At 51.7% G+C, this 27,943-nt stretch overlaps 2 protein-coding genes across 3 annotated transcripts; one reads left to right on the top strand and one right to left on the bottom strand.

Moving 5' to 3' along the window:
• Positions 1–277: 277 nt before the first annotated feature.
• On the bottom strand, positions 278–27,501 carry LOC137143145 (zinc finger protein 436-like). The gene is made up of 4 exons (XM_067532770.1): positions 27,397–27,501; positions 11,413–11,539; positions 9,685–10,537; positions 278–794 (listed from the first exon to the last, which is right to left on the bottom strand). The coding sequence occupies exons 2-4, from the start codon at positions 11,510–11,512 to the stop codon at positions 281–283; spliced, it is 1,467 nt and encodes a 488-aa protein (XP_067388871.1). The 5' UTR covers positions 11,513–11,539; positions 27,397–27,501; the 3' UTR covers positions 278–280.
• LOC137143140 (zinc finger protein 391-like) lies at positions 17,762–24,338 on the top strand. 2 transcript variants are annotated; one of them, XR_010917115.1, is made up of 4 exons: positions 17,762–17,871; positions 19,336–19,413; positions 20,959–22,344; positions 23,359–24,338. XR_010917115.1 is itself a non-coding variant. In XM_067532763.1 (3 exons), the coding sequence occupies exon 3, from the start codon at positions 21,086–21,088 to the stop codon at positions 21,758–21,760; it is 675 nt and encodes a 224-aa protein (XP_067388864.1). In that variant the 5' UTR covers positions 17,762–17,871; positions 19,336–19,413; positions 20,959–21,085; the 3' UTR covers positions 21,761–24,338. The 2 variants fall into 2 exon arrangements, 1 of the variants encoding a protein (XP_067388864.1); XM_067532763.1 differs by having other exon boundaries at positions 20,959–24,338.
• Positions 27,502–27,943: the final 442 nt, after the last annotated feature.

Below are 27,943 nucleotides of genomic sequence, written 5' to 3'. Positions count from 1 at the left end.
ATCCCATGGGGATCCTCCAAGGTCTAATAAGTGTTGAGCTCCCAGGGAAGCCCTTTGCTCCTGTGTCCCCCCGTGGATTCTCCCTGCCCTAACAAGCCCTGAGCTCACGTGTCCGTGGTCCTCACGCCACGTGGGCTCTCCGCAGCGTAATCGGCGGGGCGTTCCCAGGGCTGCTCACGGGTCCTGCGTGTCCTCACTCCCCGCCCGGGTCCCCTGGCGTCTAAAATAAGGCATGAGCATGGCACGAAGCTTCCCCCCCCCCCCCCCCCCGGCAGCTTGTTCATAGCGGGTTCCCCGCGTGGGTCCCGTGGTGGATGATGAGGGCGGAGCTCTGGCTGAAGGTCTTCCCGCACTGGGTGCACTTGTAGGGGCGCTCGCCGGTGTGGATGCGCTGGTGGCGGATGAGGTGGGAGCTGCGGCTGAAGCTCTTGGCGCACTGGGGGCAGCGGTAGGGCTTCTCGCCGGTGTGGGTGCGCTGGTGCTCCAGCAGGCGGGAGCTTTCGCAGAAGCGCTTGCCGCACTGGGTGCACTGGAAGGGCTTCTGGCCGGTGTGCAGGCGCTGGTGCTGGATGAGGTTGGAGCTCCAGGAGAAGCGCTTGCCGCACTGGGGGCAGCGGTAGGGCTTCTCGCCGGTGTGCATGCGCTGGTGCTGCAGCAGGTTGGAGTTCTGGGTGAAGCTCTTGGCGCAGGCCCCGCACTTGTAGGGCTTCTCCCCCGTGTGGGTGCCCAGGTGGCGCATGAGGTGGGAGCTCTGGCTGAAACCCTTGCCGCACTCCGTGCACTTGTAAGGCTTCCCCGGCGACGGGCAGGGGTGGGGGGCCGAGGCGCTAGCATAGGGAGGGGCCTGGCCGGGGGACCCCTCCGGCCGGTCTCCTGCCTCACCCCCCCAGGCCTGGCTGAGCCTCTCTATGGGGCAGTTTCCCTCCTGGCCCCCGGCCTCAGTCTCATCCCTCCAGGCTGGGCCCAGCCGCTCCACTTCAGAGTCCCCCCGCTGGTCCCCTGTCCTGGCCTCGCTCCCCCAAGCTAGGTCATGGGGAGGGGCCTGGGCCAGCCGTTCCCCCTGCTGCCTCCCAGCCTCGGCCCCCCAGGCTAGTTCTGGGTCCGGGCCCTGGGGATCGTTCCCTGAAGAGCCTCTCAACGACATCCTGTGCGGCTGCGTTGCCTCTTGCCAAAGATCTCCCGACTCGGGCTCACACACGCCACCTGTGGAGACAGAAAGGGGCGAGTCACTCCCCTGTGGAGACAGAGAGGGGCGAGTCACTGCGAGGGGCTGCTAACGACAGCTGGTTGGGAATTTTCCATGGGGCCGTTGTTTCAAAGGGCAACGCGCTTTCCGTCTGGGAGGAAGTGGAAGTTTTCCATAGGAAAGATTCCTACGCATGCCTCTGTACTTTGCATTGCTGCCCAGGGGTTGCCCAAGGGTTAAAGATCCCCTCTTGGGCAAGAGCAGGAGAAAGGCTGAAATCCACCCATATCAATGGAGGCTCTGCAAAGACAATGGGAACCCCAAGGACAGAGCAACTGATGCTTATCTGTGGGAATCTCCGGTGAGTAATGAGAGGAGACTCATAGAGCTCGGCTTGTTTAGCCCAACCAAAAGGTGACGGAGAGGAGATATGACCGATCATTACAATACAGTAGGACCCCGTTTATCTGGTCTAACAGGGGCCAGGGCCAGATCAGATCATCAAAACACCGGATAAACTGGAGAATGGGAAAATGTGATTATGCAGTGCCATCCAGCGGCCACAGGAGAGATTTCTCACAGAGTCCTGGTTCTTCGGTGACTACAGAGAGCCGGTTAAGGGAGGGTCGGATAAACCGGGTTCTACTGTACATCAGAGGGATCAACACCAGGCAGGGAGAGGAGTGATTTAAGTTAAGGGCCAATGTGGACACAAGAACAAATGGATGCAAACTGGCCATGACAAGTTTAGGCTTGAAATTGGACGAAGATTTCTAACCATCTAACCACCCCAAATAAAGTTTAGAATTTTCCCGATGGAAATTTTAATTTTGCCGACATTTTTCAATTGTCCATTGGGAAAATGGAAACAGGTGATTTTGTTCCAGGTCGGTTTGATCCAAAGGGAAATATTTTGGATTGCAGAACTGGCTTAAAACATGGAGTTGCAAGTCAGTTCAGCTTTAAACAGCATTTAATGTTAAATGCATCAGTACAAAGGGGCTAATAGCGCTTCCCCCCCTCACAGGAGTGGTGTGAGGATAAACACATTAAAGGCTGTGAAGCGATTTGAGATCTACTGATGAAAAAGAGCTAGGTATTATTATTACCACATTGCGGTTCATTGCCTCATGGGAGTTGTGGTCCAGGTCCCCATTCTCACATATGGGCAGGGCTCCCCGGCTGGATTACATCTCCCATGATGCAACAGTCTTCCCTCTGACTGAGGCATGTGGTGCATCATGGGAGATGCAGTCCGGCCAGGCTCCCTTGCCCACAGGCATGAAGGGAGACATGAGAACAATTCCCATGATGCGCCATGGCACCATTGAAAGATGCAGTTTAATACTGAACTAACTCAAAACTAGGCGTGGCAGAATTTGATTTTTTATATGTATAATTTTAATAGATAAAAATAAACCTTGGTATAAAGCATTTTTTCTGATTTTTATTGATTTAAATTTTCACAGTTGTGTAAAATTAAGGGGTTTAAATTTTTATTTTTTATTAATTTAAATGTTCACTGTTGCGGGAAATTGGATCAGACAATGACTGTAGATGTTGAGATTCAAAAAGTTAAAGGTTTATAATCATTAAAACACAAATGGTCAACATCAGGTCAAAATAAACAAAGTAAATAGCCTTAAATCAGATTCTGATCAGCAACATTTTTCTTACATTTCCTACCTGTAAATTCCAATTTTTAGCAATGGAAATATTGTTTTGTCAGTTTGTGTGTGCAAGGTGAAATCAACATTTACCGAGAAAAGCCCCTTCAAGTCCATGCAAAACAAAGCATTTTAGGGACACCTCAATGCTCCACAATGAAGCATTTCCATTCAGGGATAGCAACACGTTCTGCAGTGAGCAAAAAACACTGAAACAAAACATTTCACCAGCTCCAAATTGAAACTTTTCGTTCCACAGGGAAAAAAACCAAAACCAACATTTCGACTTTTCACCTCAATTTAGGACTAAAACAAATGTTGAACGCTCAAGATTTCCAACAGGATGGACGTACCGATGGTCACCCATTTCTAACTATTGTTCTGTTCTATTCAGGTTTGCGCACTGGGCTTATTCCAGTAGTATCTGAGTGTCTTGCAGTCATGCATTCAGCAAAGTGACTAACACCTGTCACGTGTTCTTTCTCCTCTCCCTCTCTCCCCAGGAGTGTGCAGTGGCCTGGTTTGTTTTGGATACCCACCGACACAAACGTGTTGCTATGTATTTATGTTCAAGTGGGCAGGCTTTGCACTTGGAGAGGAAGGTGGTGAGGTTTGAGAAGCTCCCGTGGAGATTCATTCCACACACATTTTGGTCTGGAGCGGAGTAAAACCCATGTGCCCTGCCGCAGGGCCCCTTTAAAAGGAGGCGGGGTCAATCCCACCTGTTCCTTTTATCTCCCTGCAGACCTGGCTGTCCATCACATGCTCCGGGAGGTAAATCAGGCTCGGTCCATTTCCCCTTAAAGGGGCCACTCACTGTACGACAGACCCAGCAGCACCAAATATCACACACAGGAGACTTTTCACAGCAGTGTGGCCTAGTGGACAGAGCACGGGACTCAGGAGACCTGGGGTCTCTCTTCAGCTCCGCGCTGGCCTGCTGGGTGGCCCTGCGGATGTCATTTCCCCTTTCTGTGCAAAATGAGGACACTGATACCGACCGTCTTTTGACACGTTGACTTTCGGTTTTAAAAGGACCAATTGACTTGTCCAATGGATCGGCACGTGACAAAGTGGGACTTTTCTGTGATATCGGTGGGGTGGCCCACGTGCGCCTCAGTTTCTACTTTGCATTGCTACCCAGTGGGCGCGCCAGGGTTAACGCTGCTCCTGGTAGGTGAACTCTGCCTGGCCTCCTGGACGGAGAGGTTAGAAAAGGTGGCTTTTAGGAGAGGCTCAATTGCCTGCACTTGGGATGGTGAAACAGACAGAGAAAGAGAGCCTGAAACGAAGTCCACAGCAGCGTGGTTGGCAGAGTGCGCTGGCGTGGCCCGGATGGACGGCGGCTTGACCTTTTATAGCGCTGTGCTAATCTAAGGATTTCCCTGTGGTGGGCTGCAGGTGACCAATAAACTCTGCTCTGTTGAGAAAAGGCCAGTGGGTGTCGCTGCAAATACTTGACAATCAAAGCACAGCCATTTCGCTGACCCGATGCTAAGCCGTTTGTCTGGTGACCACTTTCAAACCTCATGGCTTTTCAAGACCGATTCGGGGTGCGACTCTTTCTCCTAAAGCCCGAATTCGTGGGCAGGACGGAAATGCCACATGCCCACCCGCTCTGCTTGGGAACCACCCTGTTTGCAGGTTTCGGAGCAGATTTCCCGCATTCCTCACCTGCACGGGTGCCTCTCAGGACCACCCTTTCCGTGGAGTCCTGGGGAGGCGGAGCGCAGGGCCCTTCCTCCTGCTTCATCTGGAACAGCAGGTCGGCGGGACAGGGAGCTGGGAATCCTGTTCACGGAGGAAGGAAACAGAATCAAAGGTCAAAAGAGCACAGTGAAGCCTGCTGTATGACCTCAACCCACCTCCCCTTGGTACTGGGGGTGGGCCAAAACTGGGGCATTGGGGAAGAAAGATCCTTCCTGACCCCTTCAAGCTCCTGGCTGAAGCCCTGAAGCATGGTTAAAGTCATTGTCTTAAGGCAGAGTTGGGGGTGGTCTGAGCACATTGAGGGAGGGTGACCGGGGGGGGGGGGGGGGGGGGGGGGGGGGGAGATCCCTGCACAGACTCCTCAGTGCTGGCTGGGTCAGTAGGGAGAAAGTAAGGGGAGACCCCAAGACAGGCAATACTGCTTCTCCCCAGCCCAGGAAAGAAGGGATTGAAGAGGGGGATTGCAGGGCCAGAAAGGATCACCACGATGATCAGCTGGAGATGAGATGAGACACCCAGCTCCTAATAACCCAGGGGAATGAGGCATTCCCCAGCTCCACCAGGGCCTGCTCATGCTCCTGTATGGCTCCCCTTCCCCAAACAGACCCTCCTGTGTCCGTAACATGCACCTCATCACAGTGGGGTCACCCGTCCCCAGACTCACAATACCATCACCAAGTGCTCCCACAGTGTGTATTGGGGGTTGGGGGGGGGCTGCTAGCCCCATTCTACAGAGTGGGAAACTGAGGCACGGTGGGGAGCACGGTCACGTGGCAGAGCCAAGAGTGGAACCCAGGGCACAGGCCCCCCAGTGCTGGCTGGGTCAGTGGGGGGGGGATGGGGGGACACAGGCACAGACACCCCCAGTGCTGGCTGGGTCAGTGGGGAGGAGATGGGGGGACCCACGCACAGACCTCCCAGTGCTGGCTGGGTCAGTGGGGAGGAGATGGGGGGACCCACGCACAGACCCCCCAGTGCTGGCTGGGTTGGGGGGGGGAAGATGGGGGAACCCACGCACAGACCCCCCCAGTGCTGGCTGGGTTGGGGGGGAAGATGGGGGAACCCACGCACAGACCCCCCCCCAGTGCTGGCTGGGTCAAGGGGGGAAGATGGGGGGACCCACGCACAGACACCCCCCAGTGCTGGCTGGGTCGAGGGGAGAAATCGGGGGATCCCCGCCCGGGCTGGGTCGCTCCTGGCTCCCCTCTCACCTCTGCTGCGCCCCCGGCTGCAAGTCCCCCCCGCCGGCCCCGCGCCGCGGCCCCCGGCCCTGGGCTGGGACCACGCACACACCCGGATGGGGCGGGGAGGGGCGGCAGCCCCAGGAAGCTCTCGCCTGAGCCGCATCCTTCCTCCGCCGCCCGGCCCGCCCCACGCACGGGGCCAGCCCTGCGCCGAGCTGCCGGCTGGGCTCGCTGGTGTTAACCCTGCGCTCCCCGGCCAGCTGCAGCCAGGCGCCTCTTGCATCCTTGTCTTTGCAGCCAGTCCAGGGCCGGGCCATGCATGCATCGCTTGCCCTCCTGGGAAAGGCCCCGGGGTAAATGCAGCTACCAGGGCAGGGATCCAACTCGAGAGGATGAGGCGTTCCTGGCTTTCCTGTGGCGCTTTTCCTCGGGAGATCTCAAAGCTCCGCAAACTCTCAGAGTTTTAGGAGCAGCTTTTCCCCCAGGAGGCTGGTGAAGCCCTGGAATGGGTTACCTAGGGAGGTGGTGGAATCTCCATCCTCAGAAGTTTTGAAGGCCCGGCTTGGCTGGGGTGATTTAGTTGGTCCTGCTTTGAGCAGGGGGTTGGGTTGGACTAGATGACTTCCTGAGGTCCCTTCCAACCCTCATCTTCCATGATTCTGTAAAGGAAGTCAGATAATAACAACTCCCAGCTCTTATGTACTTGGCTTGGAAGGATTGGCTTTGTATCAGGAAATGTAGATAAATATCCATCCACGTTGCCACACACACGCACAGATCCACGAAAAATGCTTCCGGCGATATTCATCGAAGTTAGCAGATGGGCACGAGCAGAAAAATGCAACGTCTTCGAGGTTAAGACTGTTTATTGTGTGTATTTTGACGTGTGATGTTGACAATTTGTTTTGTTTACGGCTATAAAGCTTTAACTTTTCAAAATCAACATCTACTGTTATTAAATAATTATTTTCTGACCCGCCCTATTGTCTTCTCTGCTCAATAATTTCCCCCCGCCTGTGAAAATTTAAATAAATAAAAATGCTTGAAAATAAACATTGGTATTATCAGTCAAAAATGATAATAAAAGAAACATTGAAATTTGTCAAGCGTATGTGTCGCTCTCGTCGTCCATAGATCTCAAAGCACTTTATAAAGGAAGTCAGATCATAATAACCCCTGGCTTTTGTATAGCACTTAAAATCTGTAGATCTCAAAGCACTTTGTATGTCTGTCTCCATGTGGTGTCTCCTGTCTTATACTCTGAGTATCAGCTCTTTGGGACAGGAACTGCCTTTTTCTTCTGTGTTTGTATCAGTCATGGCCCAGGACCCTACTGCATCAGGTGCTGTACATTATTTATTAGGTGTATTATTTTAGCACTAGGAGCCCCAGACATGAACTCCACTGTGCTAGACGCTGTACAGACACAGAACCAGAAAATGGCTTCAAAGAGCTTACAGGAATAGAAATAATAGCAAAAAAAAAAAGAGCCGTTTTGCTTTCAAATGTAAAAGTTTTAATGTTTCTGCAGTTATTTCTTCTGTGCATAATAACGGTTTGAAAGGTTCTTCATAACAGGGTCGCTATAGCACAAGCAGGCCAGAGACCCTCTACACCCCGCCTGGAACTTGATAAAAAGGCTTAACGTTGCAACGCCAAGGTTCTAAAATCATTCTAATTAGAGCTGGGCTCAGGACTGTTTTTTTCAGTTCACTGGCAATTCTGGAAAAAAAAAACAACCCAATTAATTGTCGCGGGGATCCTAACAGCACATGTTCTGAAATTTGAATGGCGAAGTTGAAGCAAAATTCATTTTGAATCGAACAAAACATTTCATTCGACCTGAAATGAAACATTTTATTTCAACTCTAAGTATTTTATACAACTAAAATGGAAGGAAATTATGAGACAAAAAGCCACTTTGAATTTAAAAAAAAAAAAGAAAAACGATTCACTTTGAAAACGTCAAAACAAAATATATTTTTTGGAAAGCAGTACAAAGTCACCAAATGCTTTGGTGCCACCAAATCTACATTTTTCACCAATGAAGAATAAGAATAATCCAGCAGAATAATTTTGCCTAGTTCCAACCTTCAGGCCTCTCCAACACAAAACTTTTCCCTCTGCTGCTCTATCTGCCAAACTGCAGGAAAAGACTTGAAAAAAGAATGCAATCAAATCCTGGCTAACGACCTTTTGTGAAACTGCTTTTACTGTGGCAGAGATATGACACGATCGTCGATGGGAAGAAATAATCTACAAGGCAGATTTTCCATTAAAATATGATTATGAAAATAGTTCCAGATGAAAAGATATTTTTGTCTATCATTTTTCTTTGTTTTTGTGTTTTGTTTTGGTTTTTTTAAAGAAAAGAACTAGAAAATACCGTATGAAGAAGCTAGGTTGAAAGAGCACAGAGGAAACGAGAGATGTGGTTCAGAGAAAACAGTAGCAGTGTAGTGAGAGACTCTTGTGATTCTTACACACAGAGAGGGAGAGTTAAGGTTACCCAGAAAGCCATAACTTGAATTTCCAGCCTCTACAGACCACTGATCTGCTGGGGAACTGGCACATTGCAACCCTAAATTGTCATTTCAGCATTTCGCAACTTGAAAGACCACTGGTAGTAAGGAGAGGTGGTGTTTCCAGTCAGCCTCAGGCGGGACATTTATATGCAGAGCTGGTGGGAAAATGGGGTTTTTTTTGCCACAGAAAATTTAGAAAAAATGGGGGGGGGGGGGGGAAATAGCTTTTTGTTAATTTTTTCCACAGGAAAGTTCAAGCTTTTGGGGGAAAAAAATTTAATTTAAATTAAAAAACACTATTTTGTTAAAACTGAAACATTTTCCCCAAAACCTGACATATTGTTGGCCAAATCACAAAAAATATTTTAATTCTGAAATGCCATCATAGTGCCTCATGAGAATTGTAGTTCAGGGACCTCATGCTTCCATTCTCCTCTATAGCCCAGCCTCCTTGCTTGGACTACGTCTGCCATGATGCATTGCAGTTCCTCCTGGAGATGACCTGCCATGATATATCATGGTAGTCACATGGCCACATTGCATCATGGGAGATGTAGTCTTGCTCAGGAGCCTGGCCTACAGCATCAGGCAACCAAAGTGCAACTCCTAGGATTCACTGCAGTGGCTCAGGAACAGGGGAGATCATTGTGCATCATGGGAGATGAAGTCCAACCAAGAAGCTCAGACTAGAGTAGAGAATGAGAGAGCATGAAACAATTGCACTACAACTCCCATGAGGCAATGTGGCGGCATCTCAGAATAAAAAAAATTCAGTTTTCAGCTGTAATGTTTTTCTGACAGAAAATCAAAATTTTCCGAAGGAACCAGTCACATTTTTTTGGATAAAAAAACCCACTTTTCCGACTGAAAAACAATTAATTAATAATGATACCCAGCGCTTTTCATTAGCAGATCTCAAAGCACTTTCGTATCATTACCACCATTTTGCAGATGGGGAAACTGAGGCACAGAAAGGCAGAAGTGACTTGCAGCAGGACAGAGCTAAGAATAGAATCCAGGTCTTCTGAGTGCCATTCCAGTGCTCTATCCTCAAGGCCAGATTGCTCTAAAGAGAGCCCACCATGTGATATTTGGCAACACTGGGTGAGCGGCCCCTTTAAGAGGCAGTGGGTGTGGCCTCACCAGAGTCCCCAGTACGAATGACAGAGAATCAAGCTGACACAGCTCAGACTGGCTCCATCTCCTCTTAAAGGGGTCAACATGCTGTTTGTTTTTAGGGTCTCTGCTCCATGTGGGACTGGATCTGTCACAGGGTAAGCAACCCCTTTAAGAGGGAGTGGGCATGGCTTCACCGCAGCCCCCGGAGCAAGTGATGGAGAACCAGGCTGGCAGAGCTGAGACTGGCCTCCCCTCCTCTTAAAGGGGCTAACGCCCTTTATTTGTAGGGTCTCTGCACTGTGTGGCTCCTCTGGTGGGTGATAAGCCCTGACCGCTGCCGGAAGCTCTTCCCACACTCGCCGCACCGGTAGGGCTTCTCCCCCGTGTGGATCCGCTGGTGGATGGTCAGGTGGGAGCTGACCGAGAAGCCCCGGCCGCACTCAGCACAGCGGTAGGGCCGCTCACCAGTGTGGGTCCGCTGGTGGAGGTTGAGGGTGGAGCTCTGGCTGAACCGCTTGCCGCAGTGGTGGCACTGGTAGGGTTTCTCCCCGGTGTGGGTGCGCTGATGCTTGGCCAGGTGGGAGCTGACGGCGAAGCTCCGCCCGCACTCGGTGCACTTGTAGGGCTTCTCCCCAGTGTGGGTGCGCCGGTGCAGCACCAGGGTGGAGCTCTGGCTGAAGCTCTTCCCGCACTCGCCACACCGGTAGGGCTTCTCGCCTGTGTGGATCCGCCGGTGGATGGTCAGGTGCGAGCTGACCGAGAATTTCTTCCCGCAGTCAGGGCACTGGTAGAATTTCTCCACTGCCGGGACCCGTGGCTGAGGCGGCAGCTGAGCAGGGCGCACGCTTTGGCCGAAACTCCCCCCGCACTGGGTGCACACGGTCTGGCTCCCCCCCACCTGGGGGAGATGCAGAGCCTGGACCTGCTGTGGGGCAGTGCTGCCCTCTCTGAGTTTCTTCAGGCCCCCGCTGTTGGCAGCTGCTTTGCTCCATGACTTCCCCTCCAGCCTGGCCTGGCTGTGGCAGGCGGCTGCGTGGCCTGGGGCCTGATAAATGTTCCCTTCGGATCTCATCCCTGGTAACATCGAGTGGGACTGCGCTGTCTCGGGGCCTCCCTGCTGTGGGGCTGGGTTCATCATTCTGCCATCTGCGGGAATAAAGAGAGAATCTGACAACATGGGAGAGAAGAGACGGGGTGGGGAGGCAGTATGGGCTAGTGGCTAGAGCACTGGAATGGAGCACAGCAGAGCTGGATTTTTGTTCCCAACTCTGCCACTGGCCTGAGGGGTGACCTTGGTAAATCATTTCATCTCTCTATACTTCAGTGTCCCCGTCTGCAACATGGGGCTAAAGATACAGCCCTCCTTTGAGCTCTCCAGAGGGAAAGCACTTTGCAATAGCCAGGTATGATTATGAGCAACGCCACAGCAAAATCCTTTGGACAAAGCCTTTTTTTCAGCGAAAAACACAGGTCCAGGTCACCTGAACTTTGTGTGAATTAGAGTCGAGATTGAAGCAATTTGCCAGTTGCCCCCAAAAAAGGGGAGGGAGCAAATCCAAATGTTTGGATCATTTGGATCAAAATGACTTTTTATTTTCAAATTTCTTTTACTTTTATTAAATAATCATTTTAAAAGCAGATAAAAATGCCTGAAATCTCCAGGAAACATTTAAGTTTGCATCAAATGCAACATTTTGTTTGAAACCCACACATACACACACACATTTTTTTATTCATACTCCAAAATATTGCAGGACGACCCTAAAAGGATTTTTTTCCCACCAGTTTTTCAGATCGGCCACGTAACCAAAAATATCAGTGCTTAGCTCTGCTCTAACTGTGGCATTTTTTACCCTTTTTTTCCAAATCTCAGGTATGGAGGCGATTGTCTCCTTCCATCTCGCTTGGATTCAGGGAATTAAGGAAACTGACACCCCAGATACAGGGGAAGAACCCAGAGTTAGGGCCAATCTGGGCACATCAGACCCTGCCCAGCCCCGAATGTTAAAGGGGATCTTTACCACGAGAGAGTAGCGTCCCGTAGTTCTCCGGAACCATGTCCCTGTAGACGGGCCTCGGAGCAGGGTCCAGCAGAGCCCACTGGATCTCGGCAAAATACATCGGACCTGCCTCTAACGTCCCAGCGCCCTGGAATGAGAAGGGTATTAGCTCGGGGCACCCCAGCTTCCAGCCCCACATCCCCCCAGCTCAGCCCTGCCCCACATGCCCCCAGTTCATCTCTGCCCCTCTAACACCAGCTCCACATCCCCCCAGTTCATCCCTGCCCCAGGCGCCCCAGCCCCACATCCCCCCAGCTCAGCCCTGCCCCCACATCCCCCCAGTTCATCCCTGCCCCTCTAACACCAGCTCCACATCCCCCGCCCCCAGCTCAGCCCTGCCCCCTCACTTCATGTTCCGCGTTTGCACAGCACTTAGCACACAGGGGTCCTGGCCAATTACTGGGGTGCTTAAGTGCTACCGTAATACACCTAATAAACAACATTCAGCACTTAGCACAGTGGGGGTCCGGGGCTGTGCCGGGGTCTCCTAGCCACCCACGAACAAGAATGCCAAGCTCTTACTTAGTGCTTTTCTTCAGCAGACCTCAAAGCGCTTTCCCAAGGGTGGCGGGACTCGCTAGCCCCATTGCGCCGAAGGGGAAACTGAGGCAAGGAGCGGGTGGGGAGGGGGTGGCTGCCAGTCTCCCCGCGAGCTAGAGGCCAAACTGGGGAGCAGAACCCAGGCGTCCTGCTCTAGCCGCGCCCCCCTCCCCTCTGAAGAGCTCTGGGGCTGGAGCCGGGCTGGGTTGTGGGGCAGGGGTGGGATTTCCTCCCAGGGAGCAGTGGGGGGTTAATTTCCCTGCAGCTGGCCGGGCTGCTGCTTCTGGCCCCGGAGCCTCCCGATGTCAAGGGAGGGACCCTTGTGATCATCTAGTCTGGATGCTGGGATCTGCCCCTTGCAGCACCGCCCCCCCCCCCACCCCCCTGCTTGTACCTGGGGCTCCGGGGGTCAGGCAGCCCCGGCTGGGCTGGGCGGGGGCCGCAGATGCCCGGGTGGGACGGCTGCGCACGCGGCTGACCTGGGAAGTTCAGCCCCCGCCGGGGTGAAGGGGAGGACGGGAGGGAGCCGCCGGGTGGGCGGAGGGATGGGGGGGGGGGGGGGGCCTGGCAGCAGCGCCTGGGCAGCCAGGAGGGTTGGTGGGAGAGCTGCCCGGGAAAGCACCCAGGTCCCAAAGGTACCCAGCCCCACACACACAGCCTGAATGCCCCTTCTGCCCCCTGCACCCCACCCCACACACAGACCTCCAATGCCCACCCCACACACAGACCCCCAAACGCCCCTCCCACCCCTCCTGCACCCCACTTTTCCTGACAGCCCCGACATAAACAGCCTCCAGCACCCCCCCAGCACCTCCTATTCCCTCCACTGTCCCCCCCAGCATCTCCCACTCACCCTCAACATCCTGGCCCCCAACCTCATCACCCCCATTCCTGCCACAACTCACCCCACTCACCCCCAACCCTTCACCCCACAGCCCACCAACAACACCAGCCCCTGACCCTGGGGAGGTCCTGGCCACTCCCCAGCATGGTAATGTAGGCATAATCCACCACTGAAAAGATTTTGCTGGTATAGTTATAGGGTACAGCCAGAGCAGCAAAACCCTCTAATGCAGGTGCAGTTAAAAAAGGGCTTAAATGGGGCCAGCTTGTGCCAGTTCCCCTGACTGGCCTAAGTTATAAACACAGTTATAGCAATGGCCATGTCTACACTAGGAGGTCTTGACTAGCACAGGAATGTGGGCACAGCTAGAGACAGTATGGCCCGATGGATAGAGCACGGGTTTTGGATGCAGAACCCCTGGTTTCTCTTCCCATCTCTGAGTGACCTTAAGCAAATCAGGTCACTCCGTGCCTCAGTTTCCCCATCTATACAGTGATAAATATACCACCCTCCTTGGTCAATTGTTTGGAGATCTACCTACAAACAGCGCAAGATTAGAGGTAGGGGATTGTACTGGTCTAGTAAAACCACCTCATGAGTAAAACAAGCTATATTAGTTATGCACAAGCAGAGCTTTCCTGGCAAACCCTCCTAGTGAAGATGCAGATTTTGCAGAAATAGTTGCGTTCCCTGAACCAAATAAGCTACTGCATCTACAACGGGGCTTTTGCTGGCATAGCTATTTGGGCATGGCTAGAACTGGGAGAATAACAGATATTTCTGGTTTGAAAAGTTAAAAAAAAAAAATATCCAGGTCAGACTGAAAATTAAATTTTTTGAGATTTTTGGCAAATTCATTTTTAAAAAATTCATGTTTGATTGAACCAACATTTTGCTCAACCCGAAACAAAATATTTCATTTTGGTTTCCTCCATTTTTCAATGTTTTTTCATTTTTTAAAAGTTGAAAGTAAAGGGAATTTCAAAGCAAAAAGTCATTTTGAACTCAAATGTCAACATGTTTCTGTCAGAAAATGTCAAAACAAAAGGTTTTGATTAAAAAAAATTTGTTTTGGTATTTCTTTTTTATTATATTATTATTATTCCTTAACAATTATTTATTTTAGTTTAGGTATTTATTTTAGGTATATTTTATATTTTATTCTTTATATATTTATTTTTATCTCTTATTATCATTTGATTATTATTCCTTTATTATTTATAGTAATGCTTAACAATTATTTATTATAACTGATTAATTTAGGTATTTGTTTTAAGTATTTGGGGGACTGTGTTTTAATTTGTTTAGGTATTTATTTTCTATTTCTTATCATTTGATTACTATTCCTTTATTATTTTTTTGTTATTTTATTTTAGGTATGTGTTTTAGAATGGATTCTTTTTATTTTCTTTTTTTCTTTTTTGGTATTTCTTTTTTAAATGAGCCATTCAGCAACATTGATGCGAATTAGCTAAATGTTTCGGGGTCACTAAATCTGCGTTTCTTGCTGGAAAAAACTTTCAATCAAAAAGTTTCAACCAGCTTTAGCGAAGGGTCGATTGTTTCATACTCCTAGCCAACATAGCTATGCCGGCAGAACACTTAAGGGCAGGTCAAACCTAAGGCACTGAGCATATGCTGGTCCACTGGATGAATATATTACACCCCTATTTACATGTCAGTCATGGGAGAAGAAGAGGGATCTTGGGGGCAGGGCCGGAACAACTGTGTTTTGTTCCACCTGTACTGCAATCTTCTAGGGAGAAGTTGGGCAACTAGGCTGTTCTCCCTGTACCTCATATGTGAATTATTATTATTTGTTATCTGTATTAATGTAGCTCTGTACATTATTCATTAGGTGTATTACAGTAGCACCTAGGAACCCCAGTCATGGCACAGGACCCCACTGTGTTAGGCGCTGTACATTGTTTATTAAATATATTTCAGTAATGTCTTGGAGCCCTAGTCACAGGCCATGGCCCCATTGTGCTAGGCACTGTATATTGTTTATTAGGTGTATTATGGTAGCACCAAGGCGCCCCAGTCATGGCCTGGACCCCGTTATACTAGGCGCTGTACAAAGAGAGAGCTCCTGCCCCCAAAATTTTCTACATGTAAGTCAAGAGTGCAGCTGACTGGAAAATTTTTGTCAAAATAGTTTTCCATCAGAAAATGCTGTTTTGACCAAAAACCGATTTTATTTATTTATTTATTTGGCAGAGTTGGAGAAATGTGCACAAGATTTTATTTCAAACCATGTTTGGAATCAATGACTTTTGAAAAATGTGAAAACATCCTTGGCTGACATTTTGCAGAACCAAAAGAGTCAATGTTTCTTGTTTCAAAAGCTACTTTTTTTGTTTTGAAATTTGCTTTATTTTACATAACAGCCTTTTAAAAAAATGTAAACGAGTCAAAATGGAAAGCAAACATTTTGACTTTACTGAAATGAAACTTTCTGACAGACCTGTTTTTTTTTTTTTTAAATTTGGGTGGGAATTTAGTGTGTGCAAAAACTGAAAAATGTGGCTTGTTGTTCCAACCAGGATGATTTTTCTTTTTTTTTCTTTTCTTTTCTTTTTTGTGTGTGAAAAAATTTGAATTTTTTTATGGGATGGAAAATCCGTTTCTCAACCAGCTCTAGACAAGAGACAATAGATGGAGAGAGACAGACAGACAGGGGAGTTCAAGGAAACAGTGGGACAATATTGGTCAGCATGACAGACACAGTCTCAGCACATCAGCTGCCTAACTGTGGTCACCGTTTTTATAGACACAGTGGCAAATGAGAGTTTTCAGGAGGAATTTGAAAGTGGCTAATGAGGTGGCCTTGCAGATATTTACAGGGAGCTTCTCCCGAGAGGCAGGATGGGAGACAGCAGGAAGATGCTTGTTCAAATATTTGACCCATTAAAGCATCTAGCACTGTGTTCTCCAAACCTTTAATCGTTCTCTTGGCTCTTCTCTGAACCCTCTCCAATTTATCCACATCCTTCCTGAATTGTGGGCAGCAGAACTGGACACAGGACTCCAGCAGCAGCCACACTAGTGCCAAATACAAAGGCAAAATAACCTCCCTACGCCTATTCAAGATTGGATCACCCTGTTTATCCATCCACGGATGACATTAGCCCTTTTGGCCATAGTTTCACATGGAGAGCTCCTCTCTAGCTAATTATCCACCCTGAAATCGTTCTCAGAGTCACTACTTCCCTGGATAGAGTCCTCCATCCTGTAGGTACAGCCTGCGTTCTTTGTTCCCAGCTGACATAGAAGAAGGGCAGTGAAAAAGATGAGAGGGATGGAACAGCTTCCATACAAGGAGAGATTAAAAAGACCGGGACTGTGCAGCTTGGAAAAGAGACGACTAACGGGGGATATGATAGAGGTCTATAAAATCATGAATGGTGTGGAGAAAGGGGAAAGGGAAGTGTTATTTACCTCTTCACGTGACACAAGAACTAGAGGCCATCGGATGAAATTAATAGTCAACAGGTTTAAAACAAACATAAGGACGTATTTCCTCACACAACGCACAGTCAACCTGTGGAACTCATTGCCACAGAATATTGTGAAGGCCAAAAGTACAACTGGGTTCAAGAAAGAGTTTGATAAGTTCATGGAGGATAGGTCCATCAGTGACTAATAGCTAAGATGGCCAGGCTCCAAGTGTTCCTAAACCTCCAACTGCCGGAAGCTAGGACTAGATGACAGGGCATGGATCATCTGAAATTGCCGTATTCTGTTCATTCCTTCTGAAGCATCTGGCACTGGCAACTGCCAAAGACAAAATATTGGGCTTGGTGGGCCATTGGTCAGACCCAATCTGGCCGTTCCTACGTTCTTATCTTGAAATGCTAGTGATGTCGGGGCATCATGACAGATTCCCCTTCTTGCGACCTGAGCCACGACCCCCAAATCTTTTTCACAGTCACAGCTTCGCAGGATAGAGTACCTCATCCTCTAAGTATGGCCGACTTTCTTTGTTCCTAGATGGATACGTTTTCATTTAGTTGTATTAAAACACGTATTGTTTGCTTGTGCCCAGTTTACCAAGAGATCCAGATCGCTTTGAATCCTGTCCACTGCATTAGTTACCACTACCCCAATGTTTGTGTCATCTGCAAACTTTATCCATGGTGATTTTGTGTTTTTGTCCAGCTCACTGATAAAAACGTTCAACGGCGTAGGGCCGAGAACCGATCCCTGCAGGACCTAACTGGACACGGTGCTTCTTGATGCTGATTCCCTGTTTACAGTTACATTTTGAGACCCATAAGCCATTTTTTCATCCATTCAATGTTGGTCATGTTAATTTTATATCGGTCTAGATTTGTTATTCAAAACACAGTGCAGTACCAAGCCAAATGCCTTGCAGACGTTGAAGTCTATTATGGCCACACTATTTATCAACCAAATTCGTAATCCCATCAAAGAAAGATATCAAGTTAGGCTCTCCCAGGGGCAGATTGTGGGGGGAACGTTTCTAGTTTTCGGTTTCAAATGACCTTTGGTTGAGAAATTTCCCCTGGTTTTATTTTTACATTAAAAAAAAAAAAGTTTTAAAATGCTGGAAAGCAAAACGATTTGACCCCCACATGAAATGTCTCTACCCCAAGTCAAAAGGAAAGGAATTTATTTCCTGCCGATTTTTCCAGTCACCGAAAATTGCAAATCTTTTCAACTGGAAATGCTTTCCCTCCTCCCCTGACATCCCCCTGACTTTGTGGTATCAGCCAGGGACCGGAAACTACATCCTGGGCCCGGCTCTGCTCGGCTCCCGGTGAGATCCAGGCGCTGCCCTTCGGAACCTCCAGGGGCGCTGGGCGCCTGGGCCACGCTGCGGATTCGGAACCCAGGCGTCCGGGGGAGGAGGTGGCTCGGCGGGGGGGGGGATGTCTGCCTGCAGTCTGGCGGGGGAATGGTTAACAACCATCGAGCTGGCAGGCCGCCGCGGTGCACAGAGCGGAGCCGGGGCCGGGCGAGGAGGGACTGAGATGGGCCAGGGCACCTTCCTGCGAGCGTGTGCACCGGCGGTGAGAGCCTGGCGGGAGGGGGCCGGCTGCAGCTGGGGTGCAGGGAGCTGCAGCTGGGGAGGGGGCTAGGGGGTGAGCTCTGCAGCTGGGGGCGCCTCGGGGGCAGGATGCTCGGTGCTGCAGCTGGGGACGATGGGGGTTGGGGGGGCTGCTGCAGGGAAGGGGCTGGAACTGGTGCTGCAGGTGGGAGGGGGCCCCGGCAACTGGGGGTGGGGTGGAGATGGGGCAGGGAGCGAGCTGGAGCGGGGCGGGGATGAGGGAGAAAGGGCTGGGATCTGGAGATTGGAAAAGGGGCTGCAGGGAGGGGGCTAGGAACTGGGATGGAGGGAAGAGGGGGGCTGGGAGATTGAGGGGAGAAATGGGGCAGGGAGCTGGGGGTGGTGAGAGGGGGATGGGGGAAGGAGGCAGGGGGTGAGAGTGGGAGGGGACCAGGCCTCAGCAGCCCTCAAAGCTCTTTATTGTCGAGCACAGTATCATTATCCCCATTCTACAGGTGGTGAAACTGAGGCACAGAGCGGGGCTATGGCTGGCCCTGGTCTCCCAGCATGCCAGTAGCAAAGAACCAAAGATCCGCTGAGCCCAATGCACTATCCATGAGACCCCCTGCAGCTCCCTAAACAAGTGAAACAAACAAATTGGAGCTGAGATTTTTTTAAAAAGTTTTTAAAATATTTTAGATTTTTTTTTTAAATAAATGGAAGCTGAGCTTCTCCCTTAATCTCCGGTAGAGCTAGGGAAGTGGTGTTGTCATTATCCTTTTTGCTCCAGCCAGAAACTCTTTTTTCTCCAACTTTTCAAAATTGCCAGCTAACCGAAACAGTCCATTCTTTGCCCTGCCCTAGTCCCATCCCCAACCAGCTCTAGATTGGCTGGATCCCTGAGGCAGAGAGTGCATAACCCTCCCAGGAGCTGTTGTAACTCTTCACTGGAAAACGTAGCATCATAGAAGATGAGGGTTGGAAGGGACCTCAGGAGGCCATCTAGTCCAACCCCTGCTCAAAGCAGGACCAAACCAAACTAAACCATCACAGCCAGGGCTTTATCAAGCCGGGTCTTAAAAACCTCTAAAGATGGAGATTCCACCACCTCCCTAGGTAACCCATTCCAGTGCTTCACCACCTTCTTAGTGAAAAAGTTTTTCCTAATGTCCAATCTAGACCCTCCCTCACTGCAACTTGAGACCATTGCTCCTTGTTCTGTCATCTGCCACCACTGAGAACAGCCTAGCCCCATCCTCCCTGGAACCCCCTTTCAGGTAGTTAAAGGCTGCTATCAAATCCTCCCTCATTCTTCTCTTCTGCAGGCTAAACAAACCTAGTTCCCTCAGCCTCTCTTCATAAGTCATGTGCTCCAGCCCCTTAATCATTTCTGTTACCCTCCACTGGACTCTTTCCAATTTGTCCAAATCCTTTCTATAGCGAGTGGCCCAAAACTTGACCTTACCCTGATGCTTTCCCCCAGCAGAGTTTCCCATTGTGATCTCCTGGGCATGTGACCACAGTCTGGGCTGCAGAAAAGGATAAGACCTGAGAGGAGAACCAGGTAAGCAAGAAATTACATCAGGTGGGAAGCCTGGGGGAGGAGAGGGGGTCATGGGAATCCCTGCAAAGCGGCTCAGAGCTCTTCTAGCAGGTAACTAGAGACGGGCAACATTTTTTTGAATGGAACTTTTTTTATCAGCAAAAAAAGGCAGATTTAGTGAGGCTGAAAACTTCCCAAATTCATGTCCGTTTCACCAAATTGTTGGTCTCGGGGGGGGGGGAACAACAAAGAAATTCCCCAGAAGTCAAAATGTTTCCCTGTGACATTTTCTATAGGAATTTCCGACTGAAATGACTTTTCGGTTGGGATTTGCCTTTGATTTTATTTTAAAAAGACAACTGCATTTAAAAAAAAACAAACAAAAAAAACCTTGAAACTGACTCCAAATGTTTTGGATTGACTGAAAGATTTCACTTGGCCCAAAACAATTTTCGTTTAGACTTTAAGATTCACCAAAAAAAAATTTAAATCATGATTTGTTTTTCCCCAATTTTTTTTGGACCTGCCAGTCAACCGAAGAGTCGCCTGTTCACACAGCTCTGATGGTAACTGTGGGAATGTGGGGGGCAGTGGTTCCCGTGCTGTCACCCACCCGAGAACGCCTCCCTTATGAGGGGGTGTGGGAACCAAGAGGATGCTGTTTCCCGCACTTACAGCCCTCGGAGCATTCCTCCCCCATCAGTGGTGTGGGAATCAAGGGTGCAATGGTTCCTGCACTGGCACCTATAAAGCACTGCTTCCCCATGGGGGTCCATGTCTTTCTACTAATCCCCACTCCTCCTGGGCATTAGCCCCATGGGGCCTTTCCCTGGGGGAGTTGATGCCGAAGCAGGGCTGGGCCCCTCCACTGGGGGAAGACCATTGCTGTTTTGGGGGCCTGGCTCTCAGTTTCACCAATGGCAGCACCACGGGGCCTGAGCATAAATGAGAATCAGTGTCAACAACCTGGGCATGGGCGGTCAGGCCTAGTAGTCAGAGTCGGGAACCCAGGGTCGAGCCTAAGGCTGAAGCCAGAGTTGGGAACCGGGCAAGGAGCAGACTGGAGCAGGACAGGAAGAAGGCTGGGAGGCAAGGCTGGGGCAGGAGCTATCACAGCAGCGGGCATAAGCGTTAAGCAGCCGGTGAGCTGCTGTCGAGCTTCAAAGCAAGGGCCTCTGGCTCCCTTCAACCAGGCCAGCCATGGGGCAGTTCTGCCAATGCTCAGCTGTGCTCATGAGTCAGCCTGGAGACGGAGCTTGGCTGCCGGCCCTTGTTCCTTAGTCCTATATTAGTAATAATGCCCAGCGCTTTCCGTCCATACATCTCAAAGCCCTTGATGAAGGAGGTTGGGAGCGTAATCCCCATTGTATGAGTGTGGAAACCGAGGCACAGAGCAGGAAGGTCGCCCAGGAAGGCAGAGTCGGGAACAGAAGCCAGGCGCCTGTGTCCCCTGTGCTCTATCTGCTCGGCCACGCTGCCTCTCACCAGAAACCGGGCAGCAGTGGGAGGCTTGGGGAGTGCAGGTTCCTCTGGAGCAACTCACAGCTGGATTCTCTGTCCTCACAGGGAGCAGGAGAAGAAGGAAGGGGATCCCCAACGGTCCTGGGAGTGAAACCAGGCTGCAGGCGGGCTCGTTGGTGGATTGGCCGTGCCCATAACCCCAGGCTGCTGGAGCCCCCCACCAGCCGCACCCATGGGCGAGAAGGCCAACACGTGCCCGTACTGCGGCAAGGGCTTCCGGCGTAGCTCCCACCTGACCCGGCATCTGGGCACCCACTCAGGCGGGGAGCAACGCTCCTACGCCTGCAGCCACCGCAGCAAAGGCCCAGCCCTGGCTTCGCAGCCGCCACCGCCAACAGGCGAGCGCCCCTACGCCTGCACCCACTGCGGGAAAGCCTTCGGGCGCAGCGCCCACCTGGCCCGGCACCAGGAGACCCACTCCGGCGAGCGCCCCTATAAGTGCGCCTACTGCGGGAAAGCCTTCGGGCGCAACGCCCACCTGACCCGGCACCACGGCACCCACACCGGCGAGCGCCCCTACCAGTGCGGCATCTGCGGCCGAGCCTTCACCCGCGACGCTCACCTGACCCGGCACCAGCTCACCCACACCGGCGAAAAGCCTTTCCAGTGCGGCGTCTGCGGCAAAGCCTTCACCCGCCGTGCCCACCTGGCCCGGCACCAGGGCATCCACACGGGCGAAAAGCCCTTCGAGTGTGGGGTCTGTGGCAAATCCTTCACCCGCGATGCCCACCTGGCCCGGCACCGGGCCACACACAGCGGCGAGCGCCCCTACAAGTGCGCCGACTGCGGGAAGGGCTTCGGTGCCACCTCCCACCTCCTCCGCCACCAGAGGACCCACCAGGCCTAGTGGGCGCAGGAACCGAGGGGCAGTAGTTCCCGTGCTACCTGTGCCCCCCTCCTCCGTAGGGGGTGGCGTGGGAATCGGGGGACACTGGTTCCCACGCTGCAACCCTCTTGGGTGTCCCTCCCCCATGGGGGACATGGGAACTGAGGGGTGTCAGCTGCCATGCCCTCCCCACCATTGGGGCACTCCTCTCCCATGGGAGCGGGGGGGCTCAGAGTAGTGATAGCCCCTATGCCATCTCTGCTCAGAGTGCACCTTTCTCAGGGGAGGGCGTGGGAACCAAGGGGGCTCGAGTTCCCACGCTGCCACCCTCTGGGGTGCTCCTTCCCTGGAGGGGGAGCTGGTGCCCACGCTGACACACACTGAAGTGCTCCCTCCCCCCCTCCGCCAGTGGTGGGTGTGGGAACCAAGGGGGCAGCATTCTCCGTGCCCGAATCCACGCAGCTGCAATGACCATACAGAAGGATCTGGTCGGGGCATGGATGGGAATTCTGGCCATCTGGAGAGCACAAGGAGGGACAACGATCCAGCCAGCCATATCTAAAGCTTCATCCAGACAGGGGGATCCACTGAAACAGCAGCCCCAGGTGGGTGTGCTCTTCCAAGGGAAAAGGGACTTCATCCCGGGAAGATTGCTCTGCCCCCAAAGCAACACCCCTGCCCCACCCTGGCAGCAGGCCCGGATGCCTTCCGCTCTGCCATGCCGGTCACAGGCACTAGCCCCCTCTGCCCTTGGCAGGCGTGGCCTGACCCCTTCCCAGCAGGGCAGGTTGGCCCAGGGTGCTGGCCCAGGCCAGCCTGGTCCAGGGAGTGAGTCCGGAATAGCTCCGTTAGACAGCAATAGCTAGTGTGGAGTAGTTAGTCTGGAACAGACAGGCTGGGCGGCTTGCAGTGTAGACACAGTGTGAGTGCGCACAGCCAGCATGTGAGAACAAGAATGGCGGGGGGTGGGAGTGAGAAACCTCATGTGTCCATGTATGTGTGAAACCTCCTTGGGGGTGTGTGTGTGAAACCTCGTGTGTATGTGTGTGAGAAACCGCCTCCTCTGTGTGTGTGTGTGTGTGTGCGTTTGTGTCAGTTCTCCATGTGTGTATGTGAAGCCTCCATTCGTGTGTGTGAAACTTCTTCCCATGTGCATGAAACGTGTGTGTGAAACCTCTTCCTGTGTGTGAAAGTCATGTTTATGTTTAACCTCCTCCCATGTGTGTGTGAAACCTGTATATGTGAATCCAGTATTTGTGTGTATGAGAAACCTCTTCCTGTGTTTGTGTGCGTGTGCAACCTGTGTGTGAGAGAGAAGAGAAACCTTGTGTGTCCATGTGTGTGTGAAAGAGAGAAACCTCCTCCCATGTGTGTGTGTGTGTGTGAGAGTGACAGAAACCTCCTTGTGTGTGTCCGTGTACATGTGTGAGTGAAATCTTACGTGTGTGAGAGAGAGAGGCAGAGACAAACACAGACACACACACGTGGGAAAAGAGGTTTTCCCACACCTTGTTGCCAGTTCTTGCTGTTTTAAGAGGCATTTCACCAGATTTGATATTAATCCCACCTCCCATCATGAGCATTAGATGAGAGTCTCACCCTTTTGTTTAAATTTAAAGGCAGCTTCTGGCTTTCGTGACTGCAGAGAAAAACTGGAACACCAAAGCCCTAGAGGATCAGAAACCAGGAGGCAAAAAAAAACCTTTAAAAATCCTGTAGTGAATTAGTCTCTAAAAATCATGATTTTTAAGCTGCTCTCCTGGGTTTTTGAGGCCTGGTTGCCGAGTTTGGAAGGCATGGCTGCTGCAGGATTCTGTCTTCTGCCCCATCTCTACAGCAACCCCTGTCCCCCAGGGTATGGAGGGTGTGTCCACACTGCACTGTAAACCGGGGTCTGGGGGAGCCCGTGCTGGAGCATCCACATTGCATTGTAAACCTGGACTTACAAATGCTGGCCCTGGTTTCATAGCTGGACTAACACATCCAGGCTGCACTGCACAGCCCTTTTGATGGGGCTGTGGTGTGATCTGTGTCCACATTGCAAAATGCCAGGGTTTAGACCTGGGTTGCAGCGGGACTGGGGCTCTGATCCACCCACCTAGCAGGACCTAGGTCCTCAGTACTTGCTGAGCCGAGTCAGACTGACGTGTATGTGGACAGCAGGGTGGGTTGGGCTCAAATGTGAGTCGGAGCCGGGCTTAGTGCGGCCAAATTAATATTTTTTTATCGGATTTTTCAGCCAGCCGTGGGAGGTTAGCCCCTATGGGCTGGAGGCATCTCTGGCCGCAGGTCACCTTCCAGCAGCTCCTCCCGGCCCCCCTCTCGCTGGAGGAGTGATCATGGCTGGTCCCCCAGGGTGTGGTACAGCAAGGGGGCGGCTGACACGTTGCACAGGGCCACGTCGCGGGGTAGACCTGGCATCCCAAGGGGCTTGGCCGTGACCTTGCGGGACTGTCCCAGGTGATGGCGTGCCCCACGGAGATTGGGGCGCCTGCGCCACTCCCCGCTCTGAAGGAGGGGGATGTTGCCCATGGGGTGGGGCGGGGCAGGGCAGCTTCGTGGGCTGCAGGACACCGAGGGGAGCGCGGAAGACGGCTGGTGGAGGATGTGGCAATGGCAGGAGTAGCGGCTGCTGCATCTCGGGGCTGCTGGGGCCTCCCCTGCGATCGAGGCTGCACGGGGGATACTGGGATTCGCCCCTGGTCGCCATGCCCACTCTCCATCCCCTCGTTCCCAACATGGCACCTGCTCCACCGGGCACAGAGATCAAGGAGGGGCCAATCGCTGAGGATGGGCTCCAAGGGCTCGGTCATGCTCCTGTGACACGGGTGTGCGGGCCAATCTGAGGACGGCTGTGGCACGACCCCGAATGGGGCGCCTGCGTCATCCCTGCTCCCTGGAACTCACTGCCACGTAGGGCAACGGGGCACATGGAAGGCAGCGGCAGAGGGCCCATCCTGGCTCACTCTGTGCCTGACTCAGAGGGTTAAGCTTCTGGCTGGGGGCTTGCTCGGTGCCAGGGACGGAGGGCACCAGGGTGAGCTGAGATTCTTTGTGTGTTGAACTGAGGGCAGGCAGGGTGGGGGAGACGTGTAGGGCCGGGTACTGCACCATGTTTGTCTTTGGTAAGTCGTATTGTTAATGGCCCCATGCCATTACCAGGGGCACAGCAGGCGACTGGCTGAAATGGAGCCGTCGCCCAGGGCTCCCTTCCTTTCCCATGCCTGCCTCTCTCCCACCCCGCCCCCCCCCCAACTCCGCTTTCCTGGCGCCGTGTTTTTTGGGTGTCTGTCATCCTCTATTTTCTAATCGTGCTAATGACATTTGTCTCAATCTGAAATAAATGCTCTTTGCCCAACCTGCCTCTTAGTCCCATCGTCTCTCCCAGGGTCCCCAGGCCTCATTCCCCACAGGCATCACTCGACGGCTGAAACATCCCCATGCGATGGCATCAGACCTGCTGAGAAATCCAGCAGACCAGCTGCAGAACGGGGGATTTCCCTCAGGAGGAGACAAGGGTTGTCTTCCGGAGGGGTCCTGCAGATGCTGATGGATGGTGGCTTCTCTGATCCAATTTGAGGGCCAGGGATGCGGGGAGGAGGGGGTGATGAACATGCACTAACCACAGAACTGGCCCTTGCATGTCCATGCTCAGAGAGCAACCCCAGGCCCTGGGAGAAGCAGCCCCTGGCCAAAGATGGGTTCGTTTCTGCTGTAGTCTTGTTAGGAACGAAACAGCAACATCACATAGCTGTGTGCTGCCTTGAGCTCCATGCACAGCAGCTCCACCCCATGAGAGCAGCAGGCACATGCTGGGGAGACCCCACCTGAATTCTAGAGGTCTCCCATCAGTTCGATGCTGGGGTACCACCCCAGCTGGCACACTGGCCTCAATCATAGGGCCTCTTTGCACCAGCAGTGTTTCCCAGACGAAGCCACCATGGTCTCCTGCTGCCAATCTGAGCCTCACAGGGAGAGGATGAGCAGTGCAGTGTGGCTAAATGTGAGCTGGGGCAGTGTGGTGGAAATGCGCAGGGCCCCAAGGAAGGAAAGCCCCCATCTATCGATGGAGAAAGAATAATTCATATGATGTAAGGCCTGGGGAGTAGGGTGATAAACTAGCTGGTAGGGGGAGACGTCTCTGATGGTCGCTCTGCGGCCTCTTGTGTCTTCCCTGAGACGTCTGGAACAGGCTAAGGTGGATGGAGCCCTGTTTTCATCAGTTTCTAGGGATGCAAGCTGTTCCTTCACTGCACAGTTAACTCAGATAGTCAGCACTCGGAGTCACCAAGGGAGTGTCTACACTGCACCATAAGCCAGTTTGAGACCCAGGCCCCCTTCCATCCATGCAAAAAGCTATCTGACTCAGTTCAGCAAGCACTCAGGACCCAGGTCCTAGGACCCTCCTAGGGGGATGCTCAGAGCCTGACAACTCTACTTCCACAACCATCATTTCCTAAGGACTACCATGGAAGAGATGTCCTCAAATGAAAACCTCCAGAAACAGCTTCAGAGATCCAAAGTGAAGGGCCGCTTGTTGTCATTGCGTCAGACCTCATGTATAACACAGGCCAGAGACCCTCCTGCGGCAATCCCTGAGGTAGAGTGTAACTTTATCAAAAAGACGTGCTGTCTCTATTTAAAGACTCCAAAGGATGGAGAACTCCCCACATTCCTCAGTGATGATTGTGTGAAAGAAAGCTCATTTAGGGAGCTTCTACACTTGGAATTTACCAAAACAGCTATTTCAGAAGTTTATTTCAGTACAAGCCCCCATGTGGACGCTTCTTCTGAGGCATATGCCGAAAGAACTATTCTGGAATAGCTATTTTGGTAAATTTCCAAAGGTAGACAAGCCCTTATTGTAATAACAACACTCTCTAGCTCCTGCGGGAGAAGTAACTGTTCTAGGCAGGGTTACCAAAAGTCCCGTATTACAAGGGACGTCCCTTATTTAAATTGAAAATTGCCTGTCCCGTACTAAATCAGTACGGGATGCCTTTTATCCTGTCTTGCAACTGCAGGGGGCCAGTACTCAGGAGTACATCTTTCCACTCTCCTCCCGGCCCTGACCCTTCAGTGTTGTGCAGGGAAAGCAGATGGGTCCATGCTCAACGACCAGGGTCGGGGGGTGGGGTGGGGGATGGAAAGATGCCTCCATGAGTACTGGCCCCCTGCTGATTCCAGCCCTTGAGTGCAGCCCCCGTCTGTTTTCCCTGTGAGACTCTGTCTGGCAGGGTAAATGGACAGGGCTGTGTGCCATGGAGCTGTACTGAAGAGGCTCTGTCGGACAGGGGAGTCAGTATTCCCAGGGTGCGTGTAGCCTCCCTGTACTCAGAGTCTATGCCAACATCCCGAGCAGGGTGCATGGCACTGCAGCAGGCAAAGAGCAGCCACTGCAACATCCACCTTGGCTCCTGGCGCCCAGGCAGAACCTGAACCGGAGTCGCAGTGTGACCCAGGGTTATCTGAACCCAAAGCTGTGATAACTAGTCTCTGTTTTCCAGGCAGTGTCAGGAAATAAATGAGTGGGGGGGACACAGCACCTCCATCTGATAACTGATTGGTACACACAAGAATGCTTCCATCCAAAAATCCTTGTTTTTATTAAGTACAAAGAACACATAAAAAAATGCAATAGTCTGGAAGATACTTACCCAAAGTCTGAGGTGGTGTTGAGTGATTTGGCAAGCGGGCTCCGGTGGCCAGCCTTTCTCCTAGCTTCTGGGGAGTTTGATGCCAGTCTCTTAGCTTGTAGAAATCCTCTCGAACTTCTCTCCCAGGCGTCTCCAAAGTACGCTCTCTCACTAAATGCTTTATAGGTTTTCTCCAGATAAAGCACATAACTTATCATGGCCCCTAATAGGCTAGCCATCTCCCTAGCAACGGCAAATAATAATTCATTATTCTACTTGTCAGCAAAGCAACTTCAGCAAGAAACTAACAGACACAGGCACCCAAACCAAGGTCAGTTTTCCACTCTCCATCCCCCTCCCTGAATCTGTCCTTGTTAGTAAAACACTGCAGCTGCAGCTGTTTTTGTTCTGTCAGCCTAAGCCAAGGCCAGATTTTTCCTGACTCAGTGGTTTTCTCGTTTCCAGTTTATGGTGGTTAAGTGCACAAGATAGCTGTGGGTTATGTCAAATCCACTTCTCTTAGAACAGTAGCAGCTGCTGGTCCAGCACTGGGTTCTCTGCAGCATCC

The sequence above is a fragment of the Emydura macquarii genome, unplaced genomic scaffold (genome assembly GCF_026122565.2).
Source record: "Emydura macquarii macquarii isolate MOO-44397 ecotype Brisbane River unplaced genomic scaffold, CSIRO-AGI_Emac_v2 contig_3296, whole genome shotgun sequence".
NCBI lineage: Eukaryota > Metazoa > Chordata > Testudines > Chelidae > Emydura > Emydura macquarii.
The sequence above is the reverse complement of the archived record's forward strand: the minus strand, read 5'-3'. Positions and strand labels throughout refer to the sequence as shown.

Excerpts from the sequence above, each read along its gene's own strand:
- LOC137143145 (XM_067532770.1), bottom strand. The coding sequence starts at position 11,512 with ATGTATTTTGCCGAGATCCAGTGGGCTCTGCTGGACCCTGCTCCGAGG. Across the intron at positions 10,538-11,412 it reads CGGGACGCTACTCTCTCGTG|ATGGCAGAATGATGAACCCA; the intron begins GTAAAGATCCCC and ends TTATTCCCGCAG. Across the intron at positions 795-9,684 it reads CAGAGGAGCCACACAGTGCA|GAAGCCTTACAAGTGCACGG; the intron begins GAGACCCTACAA and ends CCCGTCGCCGGG.
- LOC137143140 (XM_067532763.1), top strand. The coding sequence starts at position 21,086 with ATGGGCGAGAAGGCCAACACGTGCCCGTACTGCGGCAAGGGCTTCCGG.